This window comes from Indicator indicator, chromosome 17 (assembly GCF_027791375.1).
Source record: "Indicator indicator isolate 239-I01 chromosome 17, UM_Iind_1.1, whole genome shotgun sequence".
In the NCBI taxonomy this organism is placed as follows: domain Eukaryota; kingdom Metazoa; phylum Chordata; class Aves; order Piciformes; family Indicatoridae; genus Indicator; species Indicator indicator.
Window position 1 is genome coordinate 16,910,400 of NC_072026.1, and position 17,840 is coordinate 16,928,239.

General features: G+C 58.4%; 3 protein-coding genes across 3 annotated transcripts; all 3 read right to left on the reverse strand.

Annotated features, from left to right (window-relative positions):
- Positions 1-932: 932 nt before the first annotated feature.
- Positions 933-8,814, reverse strand: SLC25A14 (solute carrier family 25 member 14). The gene is made up of 9 exons (XM_054388555.1): positions 8,751-8,814; positions 8,515-8,662; positions 7,941-8,035; positions 6,129-6,214; positions 5,309-5,404; positions 3,623-3,747; positions 2,472-2,607; positions 1,760-1,840; positions 933-1,043 (listed from the first exon to the last, which is right to left on the reverse strand). Exons 1-9 carry the CDS (start codon positions 8,812-8,814, stop codon positions 1,002-1,004), a joined length of 873 nt encoding a protein of 290 aa, XP_054244530.1. The 3' UTR covers positions 933-1,001.
- Positions 8,815-9,793: 979 nt separating this feature from the next.
- RBMX2 (RNA binding motif protein X-linked 2) lies at positions 9,794-12,083 on the reverse strand. Its single transcript, XM_054388563.1, has 6 exons — positions 12,079-12,083; positions 11,867-11,982; positions 11,727-11,778; positions 11,525-11,654; positions 11,230-11,410; positions 9,794-10,227 (listed from the first exon to the last, which is right to left on the reverse strand). The coding sequence occupies exons 1-6, from the start codon at positions 12,081-12,083 to the stop codon at positions 9,824-9,826; spliced, it is 888 nt and encodes a 295-aa protein (XP_054244538.1). The 3' UTR covers positions 9,794-9,823.
- Positions 12,084-12,441: 358 nt separating this feature from the next.
- RAB33A (RAB33A, member RAS oncogene family) lies at positions 12,442-16,588 on the reverse strand. The gene is made up of 2 exons (XM_054388686.1): positions 16,367-16,588; positions 12,442-12,897 (listed from the first exon to the last, which is right to left on the reverse strand). The coding sequence occupies exons 1-2, from the start codon at positions 16,586-16,588 to the stop codon at positions 12,442-12,444; spliced, it is 678 nt and encodes a 225-aa protein (XP_054244661.1).
- Between the last annotated feature and the right edge of the window lie 1,252 nt (positions 16,589-17,840).

The following is a 17,840-nucleotide window of genomic DNA, read 5'->3' on the forward strand; positions in this document are numbered from 1 at the left end:
TTTAAATAGCTCCAAGCCACTGTTCCTGTCCCCTGAGCTGGAAAAATCCCAGCTGGCAGCCAGGAAATGGGGCAGGGTGAAGCTGTTCTGTAAAACAGTAACCTGGGCTGAGAGCAGGGCCTGGGCATGAGATGGCACACAGCAAGCATGGAGTGACAGGACAAAGGGTGATGGCCTTGAACTGGAAGGAGCTGGATTTAGATGAGGTATCAGGAATAAATTCTTCCCCATGAGGGGGGTGAGGCCCTGGAACAGGTTGCCAAGGAGGCTGTGGAGCCTCCAAGCCTGGGAGTGTTCAAAGCCAGGTTGGATGGGGCCTTGAGCAACTTGGTCTAGTGAGAGGGGTTGGAACCAGATGATCTTTAATCACAGAATCATGGAATTGCTTTGTTTGGAAAAGACCTCTAAGATCATCCAGTCAAACCATGGAAGTGACACCACTGTGGCCATTAAACCAGGTCCCTTCCAACCCAGACCAGTCTGTGATTCTCTCCTCAGGAGCAGAGTGGCCACCTGCCCTGTGAGAGCCCTGCTGCAAATCCTCACCACCAGGATCTCCAGGCAGCCCAGTCAATAAATAATTTAATGAGGTCACAGATCTGGAGGAAACACAACAGCACCTGCCCAGCCCCCAGCCTCTCCCCACGGGCATGGCACAAAACCTGTCCCCGAGCCACTCCCCAAAACTCAGCTGCACCAAAAGGCCACCACAACCCACAGATCTTCACAGAAGACATCACTTTGGGCCCAAAGACTTGTACACCATGAAAACTGTGTGACCAACCCTGCAGCTAATGGCACCACCAGCCTCCCAGTTACCCTCCGGCCAGGCCGTGCTCCGGGGACCATGCGTTTGGGAGGAGGAGGAGGAGGAGGAGGAGAGCCCAGACCCACATCTACCCAGACATCAAACCATGGGGGTGGTGAAATGAAGAGGGAGGCTGCAGCAGAGCTCGCTGCTGCAGGTCTGGAGGAGGACTCTGGTGGGATGAAGGCAGCTGTCAGAACGGGAGGCGCTTCAGCTGCTCGTATGTGATAAAAAACTGCAGGCAACGTCAAGGAACTGGCAACACGCTGGAAAACCTGCACTGGGCCTTCAGAGGTGACCAGGCCAGGCCTGCCAAGGCAGGTGGACATCAGCACAGCTGAAGACCAGCAAGGGAATGCCCCTCTGACCTGCATGGGGAGATGAGAGCTGTGGGGCAACAACTACCAGGAAGAGATCTCAAAGCAAACTGGCCCAGCTTGCCCAGACCACTGAGCAAAGGAGGTGGCTCTAACCCCACACTTTGGGACATGAAAATGAATCATGTCCCAAACTTCAGAGGGCAAGGAGAACCCTGCACCCCAGCAGTGTGGGTAGTAGGTGGATGGAGGGGATCCTGCCCCTCTGCTCTGCTGAGCCCCCACCTGCAGTGCTGGGGCCAGCTCTGGAGTCCTCAGCACAGCACAGACATGGAGCTGTTGGAGCAGGGCCAGAGGAGGCCACAGCAGTGATGGGAGGGCTGGAATCCCTCTGCTGTGAGGCCAGGCTGAGAGAGGTGGGGTTGTTCAGCCTGGAGAAGGTTCCAGGGAGACCTTCTGGTGGCCTTTCAGGACTTCTAGGGGTCAATCAGAAAGCTGTGACAGGACAAGGAGTGATGGTTTGAACTCCAAGAGGGAGATTCAGACTGGAAACAACCCACCAGGATGTCTGCTCTGTGCCTCCCCTCCCAGCTGGGTCTCCCCCTGCCCACCCCATGCCCACACAGAAGGATACAATGATGTTCCAAGGACCAAGCCGCAGCCAGTTGGGCCAGAAACCTTTGTAGAGTGCAAAGAAGCCTTCACTCTTCCATGTCTGGGAGGAGAGAGGAGACAGAGCAGTTGTGAGACACAGGAGTTCCACACTGCCCATCTCCCCAGTACCAGGTGTGCTATCATGGACCCTTACAGCTACTGCAGGAAGCAGATGGGCTCCCAGAGATGCTGAGTGAGGCATCTCTTACAGTAGGTGAACCTAACCAAACTGCAGCACCAACGAAGCTTTGGCCCAGAAGGTTGGGAGGAAGGTGTTCAAGCTGATGATGACCTCAAGAGAGTGGTTCTAGGTCCTGTGTTTCTGTGGAACACTCACTGACCAGCACCTCCTGTTGGCTGTGCAATCTACAGAGCAGTGATGATCCCACCAGCTAAAGACACAAGCCTGGCTACCTCATTTTGACACTGAGGGTGGGGAGAGCCTGGCCCAGGTTGCCCAGAGATGTGGGAGATGCCCCATCCCTGGCACCATTGCAGGTTGTTTGTGGCTCTGAGCACCCTGCTCTAATTGCAGATCCCTGCTGACTGCAGGGGGGTTGGACCGGACCCCTTGAATGATCCCTTCAACCCAAACCGTTCTATGATCCTAACTGCTCATCCCAGTGGTGTGCGGTGCTGGATCCTGGCCACCCCCAGGCAGAGGGCTCTGCCCAGCCCTGCCAGCCCCTCACCTTCACCAGCCCGTCCAGCGTGCCCTTGTAGAGCTCGGTGCTGCCCACGATCGCTCGCTGGTTCATCATCCGCGTCCGCACCACGTCCACCGGGTTGGAGGCGATGGCCCCAGCCAGCCCACAGGTGAAACTGGACCTGCAGACAGCAGGAGAACAGGGAAGCAGCTCTGAAGGCACCATCCCAGCCCAGACAGGCCTCGCTGTAGCCACAAGAGAACATCTCTCCCTGCCATTTAGCTACAAACATCAGCTGCTCCTCCTTGCTCCCACCCAGAAACCAGGCAGAGGGAGGAACCAGCCAGCTCAGGACCATCACTGACAGGGGAAGGGACACCACAGCTCTGCCTAACTCAGACCATCATGGAGCTGGCACTGGGTCTCTATCAGGGCAGCCCATGATCCAGCAAGTCCTCTGGGTGCTGTGGAGGTGACACAGACCTGAAGGCAGCTTCTTGGAAGCACAACATCCTTCTCCCCAGAGCAAACATCTTCTCAGGGTGGAGAAGGAGGAAGATCAAGGGCAGCAGAAGGGAGCATGCAGCTGCAAGCCTCCTCCCTCCATGCATGGTCTAGAGCTTGTCACCTTCAGCCCACCACAGGCAAACCCCAGAGGAGAGCTGCAGCACCTCCAGCTAAAGTGTCTGCCAGGAAAACAGGAACATGTGGGTGAAAGAAGGCCCCTAAGACACCTCCTGCTCAGAGCAATACCCATCAGGACACTCCTGTGAACCTCACAAAGCTCTCACAGCAATGCCCACAAGCTGATGGTGTCTACAGAAGAGGACCTGGGACTGGAGCAGCATTTTCAACCAACTGCTGCAGCAGCCACACACCTGAACTCCTGCCTCGTGCACAACAGGGCCAGACATGGAGCAGCAGCACCTCAGGTCATCAGCAAGCTGAAGTCAAACTGGTATTTCATGTCACCAGAGGACTTCTGCCAGGCTCCTTCCCCAGGAAGGTTCCTCTGGGTACATGTGGTCAATTCTGAGCTGCCCCAGCCAATGCAGCAGGTCCCTCAGAAGTACCAAGCCTGTTCTCTGCAGATCCAGAGCTCTATGAACAGATCTCAACTCAAATCCCACCTTGCTCCTCTGCTTCACAGCCTCCTGCCAAGCCTGGAGAGCATGGCAGCTGCAGCCAGTACTCACACAAAGTGGGCAAAGATGGTGTCACCCATCAGGCCTGACAGAATTAAGTGCTTCTTGGTGATGTCGTAGACTGGCAGTTCCACCCCGACCACGATGGCAGCTCTCTGAGCTGTTGGCACAACACCCTGCAGACACAAAGAGCAGTTACACAAACCCAGAAGTGTTGGGTTGGAAGGGACCTTTGGAGATCACTGAGTCCAACCCCCCTCATAAAGCAGGATCACCTTGAGCAGGTCACACAGGAATGCAATCAGATCAGTTCTGAAAGTCTCCAGAGAAGAAGACTCCACAACCTCTCTGGGCAGCTTGCTCCAGGCCTCCAGCACCCTCACACCAAAGAACATTTTCCTCCTGTTGAGGTGGAACCTCCTGAGTTCCAGTTTGTGTCCATTGACCCTTGTCCTGGTTACAGGACACCACTGAAAAGAGAGCACCTTCTTCTTTCCCCCCACCCTTCAGATATCTATCAACATCAATAACATCTCCTCTCAGTCTTCCCTTCTCCAGGCTAAACAGCCCCAGGTCTCTCAGCCTTTCCTCATCAGACAGATATTCTAGTCCCTTCATCATCCTCACAGCCTCCACCAGACTCTCTCCAGTAGTTCCCTGTCCCTCTTGAACTGGGGAGGCCAGCTGTGGCCTCACCAGGGCAGAGTAGAGGGGTAGAAGAACCTCTCCTGATCTGCTGGTCACATTCTTCTTAATGCACCCCAGGATGCCATTGGCCTTCTTGCCCACAAGGGCACATTGCTGGCTCATGGATAACTTAAACTTATTGTCCATCAGGACTCCAAGGTCCTTCTTTCCAGCAGGTCAGTCCCTAATCTGTACTGATGCAAGGTGCTCTTCCTTCCCAGGTGCAGGACTCTATGCTTATTCTGGTTGAACCTCCTGAGGTTGTCCTCTCCCCCCGCTCTCCATTCTCTCCAGGTCTGGCTGAATGGCTGCACAGCCTGATGGTGGATCAGCCAATCCTCCCAGTTTGGTATCCCAGTCACCACCACCCCCCCCCTGCAGAGCACAAACAGCAGTCCCCACTGATGTCTGTGCTGAAGAGCAGCACCAGGAAGCAGCTCCAAGCTGAAGAGCCACTGCTGAAACTCAACCAGCAAGCCTTGGGCACTGGTAATGATCAGCAGCTTCCCCCAGAGCCACTGCTCTGTCCTACTCTGCGTGCTCAGAGGGCAAGTTTTAAGAGGACTGAGACAGAGCAGTTGAGGACACAGTGAATTTGTCCCTCTGGAACTTCAGAAGGTTACTGGATAACACTGGTGTCTCTTGGGTTTGTGGGAAGAACTCCTCCTCCCCATGAGGAGCTCAGCTGCTCAAACTCAGGAGCAGATGAATTGTCTCACCATATGCAGAATCACCTCCAACTGACTCCAAGACACATTAGGCTGAGCATCCCCCTTCAGGCAGGACCCTCTGATCCTGCCCCGAAGACTGGGGGACACTCAGGGGACACTTTTGTAGCAGATGCACACCAGCTCCAGCCCTGGAAACAAGAACCCTGCCTGGCTCAGCACAGCCCCTCTACCACAGCCCTGCTCCTGCTGGTCTGGCTGCCAGAACCTTGCTTCCACCCTTGGTTCATGGCTCTCCAAGAGCTGCAGCCTTGTGTAGAGAATGAGTTGAGGCAGCTCTGAGCTCTCCTGCTGGAGGGAAGTTCCAGCAGCTGGTGCTCACCCTCCAAAGGCCTCGGGTTCCTTCCTGCTGGTAGATGTCGATGAAGCTGCCAATCATCCCACCCTGGAACAGGCTGCCCTGGGCCTGCATTCGGATCTGGAAGAAACAGCAGAGTCAGCAGCAGCACAACATCAGTGCCCAGAGATGCCAGCCCAGTAGACCTCCTGGTAGGAAGAATATCAGAGCAACCTGGAGCAGACACCACTGTCCACCTGCCCTCTCCCTGCAAAGGGTGACAGCCAGTGAGAAGCAGAGACAGTGACAGGGTGGAAGCACAGTGCAACGCTCTGACAAGACCAAGAAGTGACAGGCAAGGCCTTCCCACTCCAAAAGGTTGCTCCAGGCAAGGAGAAGCATGGGAAAGTTCTCTCTCTGCTCAGGGGAGAGCTACCCTGACCCCAGTGACCCTGCACCAGGGAATGGAGGGGAACAAACAGTCCCCACCAGGCTCTGGTTGCTCCATGGGACAGTGTCAAAACCCAACAGAGTGATCAGAGCTGAGAAGATCTGAGGAGTAGCTGGCTTTCACCACCTTACTCAGCTAAGATAACAGAGTCTCCATCCCTTCCCACAGCAGGTTTCATGCTCTTTAAGAGCTCCACCAAGTCCATGAATCAACTCTTCACCAGCATTTCACAACTCACTCCTGGCCACTACGAAGATTCTGGATTTGTTTACTCCTCCCACTGATGTTTTCTCCTCCTGGACCAATGTTTTCTTCCTCCCTGCCACTATGAGAGATGTGTCTTCAGTGGAAGGCAGCTTCTCCTCCATGTCAAACCGTAGCCAGGAGCTATGTCTGGCCAGGACCAGCTCTTACCTTCAGCACATCTGTTGGGTTGGCAATAGCTGAGGAGATCACCCCTGAAACCACTCCACAGATCACATTGATGAGCAACGTTTCATCTGCAACCAAGAGGAGAAAGTCAGCTCCTGAAGGGAAGCTGCAGAGATCCCACTGAACAAGCAGGAAGCTCTGAGAAGAGCAGAAAGCTCAGGTCACAAATCACAGGGTGCAGCTGCAGGAGCAGGGCCTGGCCAGTGACCACCAGCTGACAGCAGGGATGTCCCCACCCCATCTGGGGACAGAAAGCAGGAGCTGAAGCACTCAGAGCAGAGTGGGTCTGAGTGGTGGGTCAGGCTGGTCAGCCAAGGAGGAGTCTGTGTGATAGAATCATAGAACTGTTTTGGTTGGGAAAACCCTCTGAGGGCATTGAGTCCAACCACTGACCCAACACCACTGTTAGGGGACATTCTGGAGCAGTTATCTGGAATTTCAGCATCCAAGGATGCATTTTTCATGAAGCCAAGACAGAGAGGGACAACTCAATGCTTCTCAAGGCCACCTGACACCCAGTGTCTGGAGCTCCAGACACCTCAAGAAAACACAGAATAGGCAACCCAGGCAGAGAGAGTTAGAGGCAGTTAGTTCTGGGGAGAGCGGAGGGGGCACAATCCCAGACTTCCAGGCTCAGTATGAGGGTGAGGAAAAGGCAGAGCCCCTTGCTGGTACTGACCACAGGACTTCCCAGAGGAGACCTGGCCACTGGCTGCCCCAGGCCTGTGGGGAGACAAACATTCAGAGTGCTACTCACAGCTGGAAAGGCTACTACTCACAGCTGGAAACACTGCTACTCACAGCTGGAAACACTGCTACTCACAGCTGGAAAGGAGATGCTGTTACAGCTGGAAATGCTGCTGCTGCTCACAGCTGGAAGTGAAAGACTGCTACAGCTGGAAGCATTGCTACTCACAGCTGGAAATGCAGCTACTTGCAGCTGGAAAAAATCCTCCTACCACAGGCACATAGGTCAAAAGCACCCAGTGTCCCATCTCTGTGGCTGGAGGAACAGCTGGAGAGCAGAACAGAAAGCCCATCCAGATGTGCTGTGATCAGGCACAAAGGCTCCAAGGCTCCAGCAGTAGCACAGGAGACTCACTACTGCAGCTTTCCATCCCTACCCCGTATCTGATGGACAGATGGGATGTGGTCCCAGCATGGTGGGGGTGGGAAGGGACCTCTGGAAATCATCCAGTCCAATCCCCCTGCTAAAGCAGGGGCACCCACAGCAGCTTGCCCAGGATCACAATGGCCAGGGGAGTCTGGAAGCTCTCCAGAGAAGGAGACTCCACAACCTCTCTGGGCAGCCTGCTGCAGGCCTCCAGCACCCTCACACCAAAGAATTTTCTCCTCATCTTCAGAAGGAACCTCCTGGGTCCCAGTTTGAGCCCACTGCCCCTTTTCCTGCCACTCAGCACCACCGAGAAGAGCCCAGCCCCATCCTCTTGCCCCCAGCCAGTTAGCTATCGATCAGCAGTGATGCCAGGTGATGGCCCCCCTGAGGCTAACTAGAAGAAAGGGATGAGCCAAAGCCACCAACACCTTTTTTTGTCTCTGACTTTGTAAACCAGAGCTGGCTGGAGGGGCAGAGTGCTGGAGGCTGTGCATCAAACACAGCAAGACCCACGTTTGTCCTGACCCACCCCTGCTGCTGCTACGTCAACAGAACCCCAGCATGGAGTCAAAAAACTCCATTTCTGTGGGAACCCAAGGCTGGGAAGGACAGGAGAGGAAGAAGCCACACCAGAGGGCACAGGGAACAGGAGGGGTGCCACCTTGACCACAACTGACCTTCCAGGCGGTCCACAAACAGCCGCTTCAGGCTCTGGTAGATGCCAATCTTTATGGTGCCATACGAGGCCTGGCGCAGCAAGGCTGGAGCAATCCTTAGAGGGAGCAGAAGACACGTCTGAGCACCAGCAGAAGGGTGGCACTGCCTGGCACTGCCACTTAGGAACATCAGTGTCAGGCCCCACCAGCCCCTAGACTCTGAGGGGCACAGTTTGGGCCAGGCATAGCTCACACACTCCTGAGGAGCACAGCTCTGCCAGGGCTCAACCTCGGGTGCCTGCGGAGTGTCCCCACACAGCCCTTGATAGATTGAGAGATTGCATCGGGTCGGAAGGGACCCTCCGAGGTCATCTTGTCCAACCACCCCTGCAGTCAGCAGGGACATCTCCAGCTACATCAGGCTGGTCAAGACTGAGCGCCCGTTCGCCTTGTCACACGAGCCGCAGACTCACAGCACCACGGAATCGTTCAAGCCCAGGGAACCCAACCATGGACTCAGCACCGCCGAGGTGAGCGGGGACGGGGAGCGCTGCTGGGCCAGGGGGTCCCGAGGCCGGTGCCGCCCGGTGCTTACCCCGAGTAGAGGGCTCGGCCGCCCTCCTCCCGGCAGATGCGGAAAAGAGCGTGGAACATGCCGCGGTACCGGACCTCCCGGAACCGAGCATCGGCGCTCTGGCCCTGCACCTGCAGTCGCGTCTTGGTGAGGTCCACGGGGAAGGTGCCTGAGCGGAGAGCCGCCGTTAGCACCCACCGGGCCCGGCCCTCCCGCTGTGTGTCCCCCCCCCCCACCCGCAGCCACCGCCGCCTCACCGAACTCGGCCACGATGGAGGCGAGCCCGCCATAGACGAAGGGTTTCCAGTTGAGCGCGGACATGGCATGGCGGGGCCGGACACACCCGCCGCGCCGCCACCGCCACCGGAACCGGAACCGCCGCGGCGGCGCAGGGTGCCCCCTGCCGGCCGCTCCTGCCCATCACACCGAGAGCTCCCCCGCCGCCGTCATTGCCGGCCCGGCGGGGCGGGCGAAACGGGGTGGGGGGCGGGGGAGGGGAACGGGAGCAGGATGGAGCCCTGCGGAGGTCGGGGCCTGCGGGCTCAGGTATCACCGCACCAACCCCCCCCACCCTGCCCCTGCCGCTGTCAGGGCCCCGTCCCCGCTGCTTGCGGGATACAAACTTCTCGTTTCCACTGCTCCCGCTGCTGGGCAGCCACCAGAAACCAGAATGGGGGTTACTGCCCTGTACCACCCGGTTCCAGTTAAAAGTCACCCCTCCCTTAGCCCATGCCGCCCATTGCCATGCTGACAACTACCAGTTTTTGGTCAAATCAGCCCCAAAAGAGTGTAAGGACCACACATGCCTCCAGTTACCAGGAGAGAAAGGCTGCTCCCGGGGCCAGGTAGCATTTATTAAACAAAACAGAACACAACACTGTGCCCAAGTCAGCACCACAGCTCTGGGGGCTCCACCAGACGTCAGGAGCTGCGGGGTGGGTGCTCAGCACCCAAAGATGGAGGATGTGAGGCCAACAAGGCCCCTCCTGACCTCTCCCTGCAAAGCAATGTGGGGAGAGCCCCACCAGGATGGACAAAAGCAAGTGATTTGGGAGAGAACATCCTGCTGCTCCAAGAGACCAGCTCCAGGGAAGCAACAAACCTGCTGTACCAAGCCGGTGGCACAGGCAACAAGATCAGCCCCAGATGGCTAAGAATCCACATGGAAGATGTTGGGAAGTGAACAGTCCAGCTGGGGTGGCCCAAAGAGAGGCTCTGAGCAGGTTTTTGGGCAGGTTTGGGGCCTCTTTAACATGGAGAGGAGCTCAGAAAGCGAGAGGATCGAAGCAGGCTTTTAGTCAGGCTTCAGGCCTCCCCCAGCCCCTGGAGCTCAGCAGCGGCTGGAGCCTCGGGCAGAGCCCCGCTCCCTGTGCCTGTGCTCCCCGCGCTCCCGGGATCTGCCCCCCTCAGGACACTCTTCTCGTCTGCTCCTCTTGCCAGCCTCCTTCTCCTCCCTCAAACTACTTTGTCCCCTCTGGTCCTGGCTGCTCTTTTCCCCTCCTCTCCTCTCCGAGGTCCTCTGGTGTCTCCGCTCGTCTTCCTCTCGCTGGGTCCTGCTCGAGGGCTTCCCCTCAGAGCCCCTCCAGGGCTGCTGGCTCCCACTGGTGTAGCGCTCATAGGCTGGATCCTCCTTCTCCTTCTTGATCTTGACCCTGGGCTGTATCTCCTCAGCAGCAGCCACCCTCTTTCCAGCCTGAGAGCTCAGCTTGTGCTGCTCTTGTCTGCTCTTCTTCTCTGTAACACAAGGGTCAACTTCAGGATGGACAGACCTGTGAGCACCACCTCTGCTCCCCGAGCTATGCCAACCACTGTGCTGCCTTTCATAGAATAACTTGGGTTGAAAGAGACCTTTCATATCATGGAGTCCAATCACTAACCCAGCACTGCCAGGTCACCATCAAACCACAACCTTCAGCACCACATCTCCATGGCTTTGAACCCCATCTCCAGGGATGGAGACTCCACCACTGCCCTCGGCAGCCTGGGCTAGGCCTGGACAACACTTAAAAGGCAAGAAATTGTTCCTCATGTCCATCCTAAATCTTCCGTGTGGCAACTAGAGACCACTCCCTCCTGTCACTTCTCCTTGAGAGAAGAGACCAACCCCCACCTAGCTCCAACCTCCTTTCAGGAGTTGTAGAGCCAGAAAGTTTCCCCTCAGCCTCCTTTTCTCCAGGCTGAACAACCCCAGTTCCCTGAGCTGCTCCTCACCAGACCTGTTCTCCAGACCATTCACCAGCTTCGTTGCCTTTCTCTGGACATGCCATTCCCTCTCATCCTGGTCAGAAGAGATATTTAAAGGTCATCTAGTCCAACCCCTCTGTGCCCTTCTTTAGCTTCCCTTTCCAGGCACAGAATCCATCCCACCTATCTCTGCTAGCTTTGTCCTATTCCACTCCATTACTTCACACAGGCCACATTCCTCACCCCTGCAGCACTCCAGTCCTACAAGGCAGCAGCCAGACGTTAGGATCAAGAAATGCTTTTCCCAATCCCTCCCAGCACTGCTCCACCTGCAGTGACCCTGGGCAGCTTCTTCCCAGGAAAAGTGCTGTTATTGTCTGTCAGCTCTCTGGAGCCTGGGAGAAGACACAGGCAAGTGTCAGATACAGGAACCTGGACACCCTACAGATGACAAAGTGCAGCCAGGACATCCAAACTGTGGCTCTTTCCTTGGTGTTCCTCTCACAAGGCTATGGACTCTGCTCAGAACCCCCTGGCCAGAACATCCCTCACCTTTTTGCTTTTTCACAGGCACATTGTCATCTTCGGACAGGGAATCAGCTGATGAATGAGGTGGTGTTTTAACCCCACATCCCTTGGCATGGAGGGCTTTGGTGATGTCATCTAAGTCATCAGAGTCTTTTGGGGGCCGGTAGTTTGCCACATGGTCAACTCGGATGGTCCTTCCTTTGATCTGGGATAGAAGTTACACCATCAGGGAAGACACTGAGCTGAAAACCCAGCAGCCAGGACTCACCTTGGTGCCCCAGGAGGCAGCCAGGACCATGTTCCGAGCTGCCCTGCTCACCTTGATCCCGTTGAAGTTGTCCACGGCAAGGATGGTGCTCCTCTGGTCCTCATAGCACAGGAAGCAGAAGCCCTTGGACTTGCCAGTCTTCTTGTCCCGCACCAGGTTGATGTTCACGACCTCCCCGTACCTGTAATAGACGCTCAGCAGCCTGGGCGGCGGCGGCGGCAGGGCGGGGGGCGCAGGGGGCTGCAGCACTTACTGTGAGAAGACGCAGATGACATCCCCCTCTGTCAGCTCGTAGGGCAACCCGCCTGCGGGAAGAGATAGCGGTGGGAAGGAGGCACGGGCACCGCGCAGGCCCGGTGGGCACGGTCCCACCACCCCCGGCCCGGCCCTTACCCACGAAGATCCAGGCGCTGTCTTTGTACTCGGCGTGCCAAGACACGGCCTCCTGCACGCCCAGCTCCGCCTCCCGCGCGTTCAGCTCGTTGATCAGCTTCACCTTCGTAAGGGGACTGCCAACACGGACACACCGTCAGCATCGGGAGCGGCCCGGCCACGCCGGACCGAGCCGAACCCACATTCCCTCCCGCCGCGTCCCGCTGACTTACTTCATGATGGAGGCGGCCGACACTGCGCGTGCGTAACGGAGCCGCGCATGTGCGATGAGCTCCGCCGCAGCCCAGCGTAGCCGAACGCGGTCGGAGTGAGCCGAGTGTAGCCGACCTGACCCGAGCAACCTCGAGCCTAACCGAGCGCGGCCGATCTGGCCCGAGCGTAGCCGAGCCCGAAGCAGTCGACCACAGCCTGAGCGAGCCGAGAGCGGCGGAAGCGAACGCAGTCGGACCGAGCCGGACCGAGCCGGACCGAGCCGAGCGCGGCCAGGGAGAGCCAAGCCGCGCAAAGCAAGAGGCAGAGCTGAGTGGGGCCGCAGAGCCTTTATTGGGTGGCCGGTGCCGGGGACAGGACCCCGCTCAGCACGGGCAGGAGGATTTACCGGCGCCGTCGTTAACGGGCGGCAGGCGGCGGCCCGCGCCCTGCCGCCCCTCCAGGTCCCGGCAGAGCAGCGAGCGCTGGGCTTTGAGCCGGCAGGCCAGGCACATGAAAATGGCGTCTACGTTCTGGCTCTCCTGAGGGTCCTTGGCCGAGGTCTCAAACAAAAGCATGTTGTGTGCGTCGGCGAACTTCAGGGCCATGCTGGACGGCACCTGGATGAGGTCCTTCAAGTCACACTTGTTGCCAACGAGCACCCTGGGGACGAGGGCGGGCACGGCGTGGCCGTTGCACTCCTCGATCCATGTCTTGAGGTTGGTGAAGGAGGACATCTTGGTGACGTCGTAGACAAAGACAACGGCGTGGACGTTGCGGTAGTAGTGCTCCACCATGCTCTTCCGGAACCTCTCCTGGCCAGCCGTGTCCCACACTTGCACCTGGGAAGCAAAGCAGACAGGGAAGATGGCTACAGGAGCACCGAGTGTCCGCCCCGGCACAGGACCTGCTGCTTGGGAAGCTCCCTGCGCAAACCAAGGAGCGGGTTGGGAGGGGTTGAAAGAGACCTTCGAGATCAGCTAGTCCAACCCAGCTGCCATGGGCAGGGAACACCTTCCACTAGATCAGGTTGCTCAAAGCCCTACCCACCCTGGCATGGAAGTGCAAGAGGGATTCCTGCAGGTCCATCTTTGACCACAGTGTCACAGCCCCAAGGCAGGGCACAGGCACAGTCAGCCTTGCAGGGAGAAGAAACCTTTCATTAGATGAACCAGGATGGATGGGTGAGTCCCCCAAGCTTTGGGCTGACAGTGCCCAGGAATGTGCATGACAGTGCACATTCTCGTGGAATTCTACCAAGCAAGCCCAGCTCATCTAGGAGGAGAGATCACGTCACAGCTTTGATCAGGAGTGCTGCTCCCTGCTTCTCATTCTCTTCTCAATGCATTGACCTCCATCCCCACCACAGAAAAGAACCACACAAAGCTCTTCCCAGCTCACAGATGCTCCTGTGCTAGATCAGGACATTTGTCAATCTGATCCTACACCATAAGATGCAGCTGGACAGATGAGTCATTTGGTCTAGACCATGCCTTTGCCAAGAAAGGTTGGACCAGATGATCCTTGAGGTCCCTTCCAAGCTGGAGTTCTCCAACCATTCCCCAGAGTCAGGGTGAAGGATGAGGAGAAAGAACCACCCCTTGTGTGAGAGCAGCAGGAGGAGCTCCAGTGGAGCTGGAGCTGGGTAAGGAGCTCATGGAGAGCTTCTGGGTGAAGACTGGAAAGAGTCCAGCAAAGGGCCATGAAGATGATGAAGGGACTGGAGTGTTTCTTCTACAAGGGAAGACAGAGCTGGGACTGTTTAGCCTGGAAAAGAGAAGGCTCAAGGGGGAGGAAATCTTAGATACATGAAAAAAGACCACAAAGAGGATGGAGCTCACCTCTGCTCAGTTGTGCCCAGTGACAGGACAAGGGGCACAGGCACAAGCTGGAGCTCAGGAGGTTCCATCTGAACATCAGGAGATGCTGTGACCTGTGAGGGTGACTGAGCACAGGCACAGGCTGCATGGGGAAGCTGTGAAGTCTCCTTCCATAGAGACATTCAAAAGGCATCTGGCCACAGCTCTGGGTTGCCCTGCTTCAGCAGGGCATTGGAGCAGATGATTCCAGAGCTCACTTCCAGCCCACTGCTGTGAGTCTGTGACTCTGGGTTCTGCCCTTGTAGATCATGTCTGAAAGCCTGGAAGTGGCAGTTTCCCAAACAAGTGTCTGGAGTCAATCCAAATCACCCTGTGCCCCACTGAGACAGCACCTGCCCCAAAGTCCTTCACAGGAGAAAAATGCTGGAAGGAAGAGCTGCTGCTCCTTCATTTCCCAGCCAGTCTCTGCTGGACTGTTCCATCTGGGAACCTGTCCCTCTCACCTCCCCTCCAGAGCAGGAAGAGACCAGTTTGCTGCTCTGCCTCCTGCTCTGCCTGCTGGAGCAGGAATGATGCCCAAAGGTGGAAAGCCTGCCAAGGTTCCCTGGCTGGTGGCAGCAGGACAGGCTGGGTGGCAGCCTCTACACCAGGGCTGCAAGGGGTGGGATAGAGCTGAGGGAGGCAGCGAGGAAAGAGCAGCTCTTCAAGGAGAGACAGGAAAATGTTCATGGACATTAAAAGCACAGCTGAAGTTCTTACCCACCAATAGCAGCTCCAATTTCATGTTGATGAGTGCCTCAGCTCCTGGGGTTGTCAGTGACAGGAATGTTTGCTTGGAAGAGACCTTTCAGCTCATGGAGTCCAACCATGAACCCAGCAGTACCAGGTCACCACCAAACCATGTCCCTCAGCACCACATCTCCACAGCCTGGAAACCCTTCCAGGGATGGGGACTCCACCACTGCCCTGGAGAGCCTGGTCTCAAGGGGAAGAAATGTCCAACCTAAACCTCGCCTGGGGCAACTGGAGGTCATTTCCTCTTGTCCTGTCACTTGTTCCTTGGGAGAAGAGACCAACCCCAACCTGGCTCCAACCTCCTTTCAGGGAGCTGTAGAGAGCCAGAAGGTCTCCCCTCAGCCCTCACACTGCTGTCACACCATGTCACAGTGGCCTTCAGGCAGCAGGCCTATCCAGAGTTCTACCTCTGATGCCATCACCTGCCCCAGTGCTTGCTGCCAGCCCTGCTCAGCTCCGTGGCTGACAAGCCCCCCCAGCACCAGCTCCCCACAGCTCCTGCCCTCCAGTGCAGCCCCCACCAGCCTACAACCATCTGCACCCCCCAGAACACACCAGCTCCACCCACAGCTTCTCCCCAGCTCCCTTAGCTTTGGGTCCAGCCTCTGGAGCAGATGCTGGGTGTTGGGGGCAGGAGGACACAGTGGTCACCCTGAGCTCCCCTTTCAGCCTGTGGCAAACCCATTGGTGAAGAGAAGGCAGCACTGGGGGGGGTCTACACCAAGGGGGCAAGAAACTGTCCCCTGTTGCCCTCCCTGGGGTCGGGCAGAGATGAAGGGCTGGTGCTGGGGCAGGGATACTGGTGCCAGTACTTCTGCTGATGCAAGCATAATGGCCAGCTCTGGGGCCAGTACTGGTGCTGGGGGCACAGATCCTGGGCAGGTCTGGTGCTGGGGCAGGGGTGCTGGTCAGCCCCAGTGCTAGTACTGGTTCCGGGATACTGAGGCAGGGATGCTGAGCAGCCCCGGGGCTGGTACTGGTGCTGGGGCAGGGATGCTGGACATCCCCAGGGCTGGTACTGGTGCTGGGGCAGGGATGCTGAGCAGCCCCGGGGCTGGTACTGGTGCTGGGGCAGGGATGCTGGACAGCCCCGGGGCTGGTACTGGTGCTGGGGCAGGGATGCTGGACAGCCCCGGGGCTCGTACTGGTGCTGGGGCAGGGATGCTGGACAGCCCCGGGGCTCGTACTGGTGCTGGGGCAGGGATGCTGGACAGCCCCGGGGCTCGTACTGGTGCTGGGGCAGGGATGCTGGACAGCCCCGGGGCTCGTACTGGTGCTGGGGCAGGGATGCTGGACAGCCCCGGGGCTGGTACTGGTGCTGGGACAGGGATGCTGGACAGCCCCGGGGCTGGTACTGGTGCTGAGGCAGGGATGCTGGACAGCCCCGGGGCTCGTACTGGTGCTGGGGCAGGGATGCTGGACAGCCCCGGGGCTGTTACTGGTGCTGAGGCAGGGATGCTGGACAGCCTCGGGGCTGTTACTGGTGCTGGGGCAGGGATGCTGGACAGCCTCGGGGCTGTTACTGGTGCTGAGGCAGGGATGCTGGACAGCCTCGGGGCTGTTACTGGTGCTGGGGCAGGGATGCTGGACAGCCTCGGGGCTGTTACTGGTGCTGAGGCAGGGATGCTGGACAGCCCCGGGGCCGTTGGCAGGGCTGGGGCCGGGCCTTTGCCGCAGCCCCGGGGCCGGTGCCCACCTTGATGCGCTCGCCCTCGATCTCCAGCGTCCTCTCGCGGAAGTCCACGCCGATCGTGGCTTCGGTCTTGGCGGGGAAGGCGCCGCCGCAGAAGCGGAAGGTCAGGCAGGTCTTGCCCACGTTGGAGTCGCCGATCACGATGATTTTGAAGATTCGGGTCTGCACGTAGGGCTCCGACCACGGCTCCGGGCCCGGCGGCCGCCCCCCGCCCCCCGCCGCCATCCCGCAGCCCCCCGCCGCCGCCTCACCGCCTCATGGGGCCGCCCCCCGCCTACCGGCTACGGCCCCGGCACGGCCCCGCGTACCGGCACCGGCTCCGCCCCGCCTGCCGGCTATGGCACCGTTATAGGCACCGGCCCCGCCCCGCGTTACTGGCTATGGCTACGGCCCCGGCATCGGCCCCGGCCCCGCCCCACGTACCAGCTACGGCACCGGCACCGGCACCGGCATAGCCCCGCCCCGCTTGCCGGCAGCGGCCCCGCCCCACGTACCGCCTATGGCACCGGCACAGTCCCGCGTACCACCTACGGCACCGGCATCGGTACCGACCCCGCCCCACGCACCGGCACGACCCCGCGTACCGTCACCGGTACCGGCACGGCTCCGCCTTACGTAGAGGGTATCACCCCAGCCCCGGCCCGTGCACCGGGACCGGCCTCGCACCATCTAGTGGCTACGGCACTGTCCCGGTCCCCGTTTGACACGGGCCACGCGACAGCCCCGAGGACCAGCTCCCCCTCTCCGGCTTCCCGGGACCGGGCTGGTGCCCACCAGCTGCTGCCGGCAGCAGGGGCGGCAGGGAGAGGACAGGATGGGAAGTCTCCTGTGTCTCCCTCTCAGCAGCGAGAGCCTGCACTGGGGTGGAGGGGATGTTGAAGTCCTGGAGCTGCTGGCCCACAGGGAAGCTCGTGATGGACCACACAGATCCAGCTGGACCAGTCCCAGAGGTGGCACCAGGCAACCATCACTGACCACCCCCAGCAGCTTCTGGTCTGGCCACAAACCTGAATGCAGTGTGATGTGATGAGGACACTGCAGATCTGCTGCTCAGCCCAGGGAGGACAACACAGAGAAGGCCTCAGCAAAGACCCTTCTTCTGGAGACCTAGCCCAAGGAGGGATTGAGGAGCTGCTGTCTCTGAAAGGATCAAGGAGCAGAGAAGCTGTCACATTCTTGTTTAAAACGTCCCCAGCACAGCACCCAACCTGCTCCTCATGTCAGAGACAAGGTAAAGGGGCTAGGAGGGACTTACAGAATGGTGAGGTTGGAAGGGACCTCTGGAGATCATCCAGTCCAACCCCCCTGCTAAAGCAGGGCTGCCATAGCAGCTTGCCCAGGATCACAATGGCCAGCTGGGTTTGGAAGCTCTCCAGACAAGAAGACTCTACAACCTCTCTGGGCAGCTGGCTCCAGGGCTCCAGCATCCCCACAGCAAAGTTTCTTCCTCATGTTGAGGTTGAACTTCCTGGGTTCT

What these genes read in the sequence shown, in the direction of transcription:
- SLC25A14 (XM_054388555.1), bottom strand. Translation starts at nt 8,814, where the DNA reads ATGTCCGCGCTCAACTGGAAACCCTTCGTCTATGGCGGGCTCGCCTCC. An exon ending in ACCCAACAGATGTGCTGAAG is followed by an intron (nt 5,405 to 6,128) that starts GTAAGAGCTGGT and finishes TGTTTCTTCCAG; the next exon opens with ATCCGAATGCAGGCCCAGGG. An exon ending in ACCATCTTTGCCCACTTTGT is followed by an intron (nt 2,608 to 3,622) that starts GTGAGTACTGGC and finishes TGCTGTCTGCAG; the next exon opens with GTCCAGTTTCACCTGTGGGC.
- RBMX2 (XM_054388563.1), bottom strand. An exon ending in GTCATCTGCGTCTTCTCACA is followed by an intron (nt 11,655 to 11,726) that starts GTAAGTGCTGCA and finishes CGTCTATTACAG; the next exon opens with GTACGGGGAGGTCGTGAACA. An exon ending in ACAACTTCAACGGGATCAAG is followed by an intron (nt 11,411 to 11,524) that starts GTGAGCAGGGCA and finishes CTTCTATCCCAG; the next exon opens with ATCAAAGGAAGGACCATCCG.
- RAB33A (XM_054388686.1), bottom strand. Translation starts at nt 16,588, where the DNA reads ATGGCGGCGGGGGGCGGGGGGCGGCCGCCGGGCCCGGAGCCGTGGTCG. An exon ending in TCGAGGGCGAGCGCATCAAG is followed by an intron (nt 12,898 to 16,366) that starts GTGGGCACCGGC and finishes TTTGCTTCCCAG; the next exon opens with GTGCAAGTGTGGGACACGGC.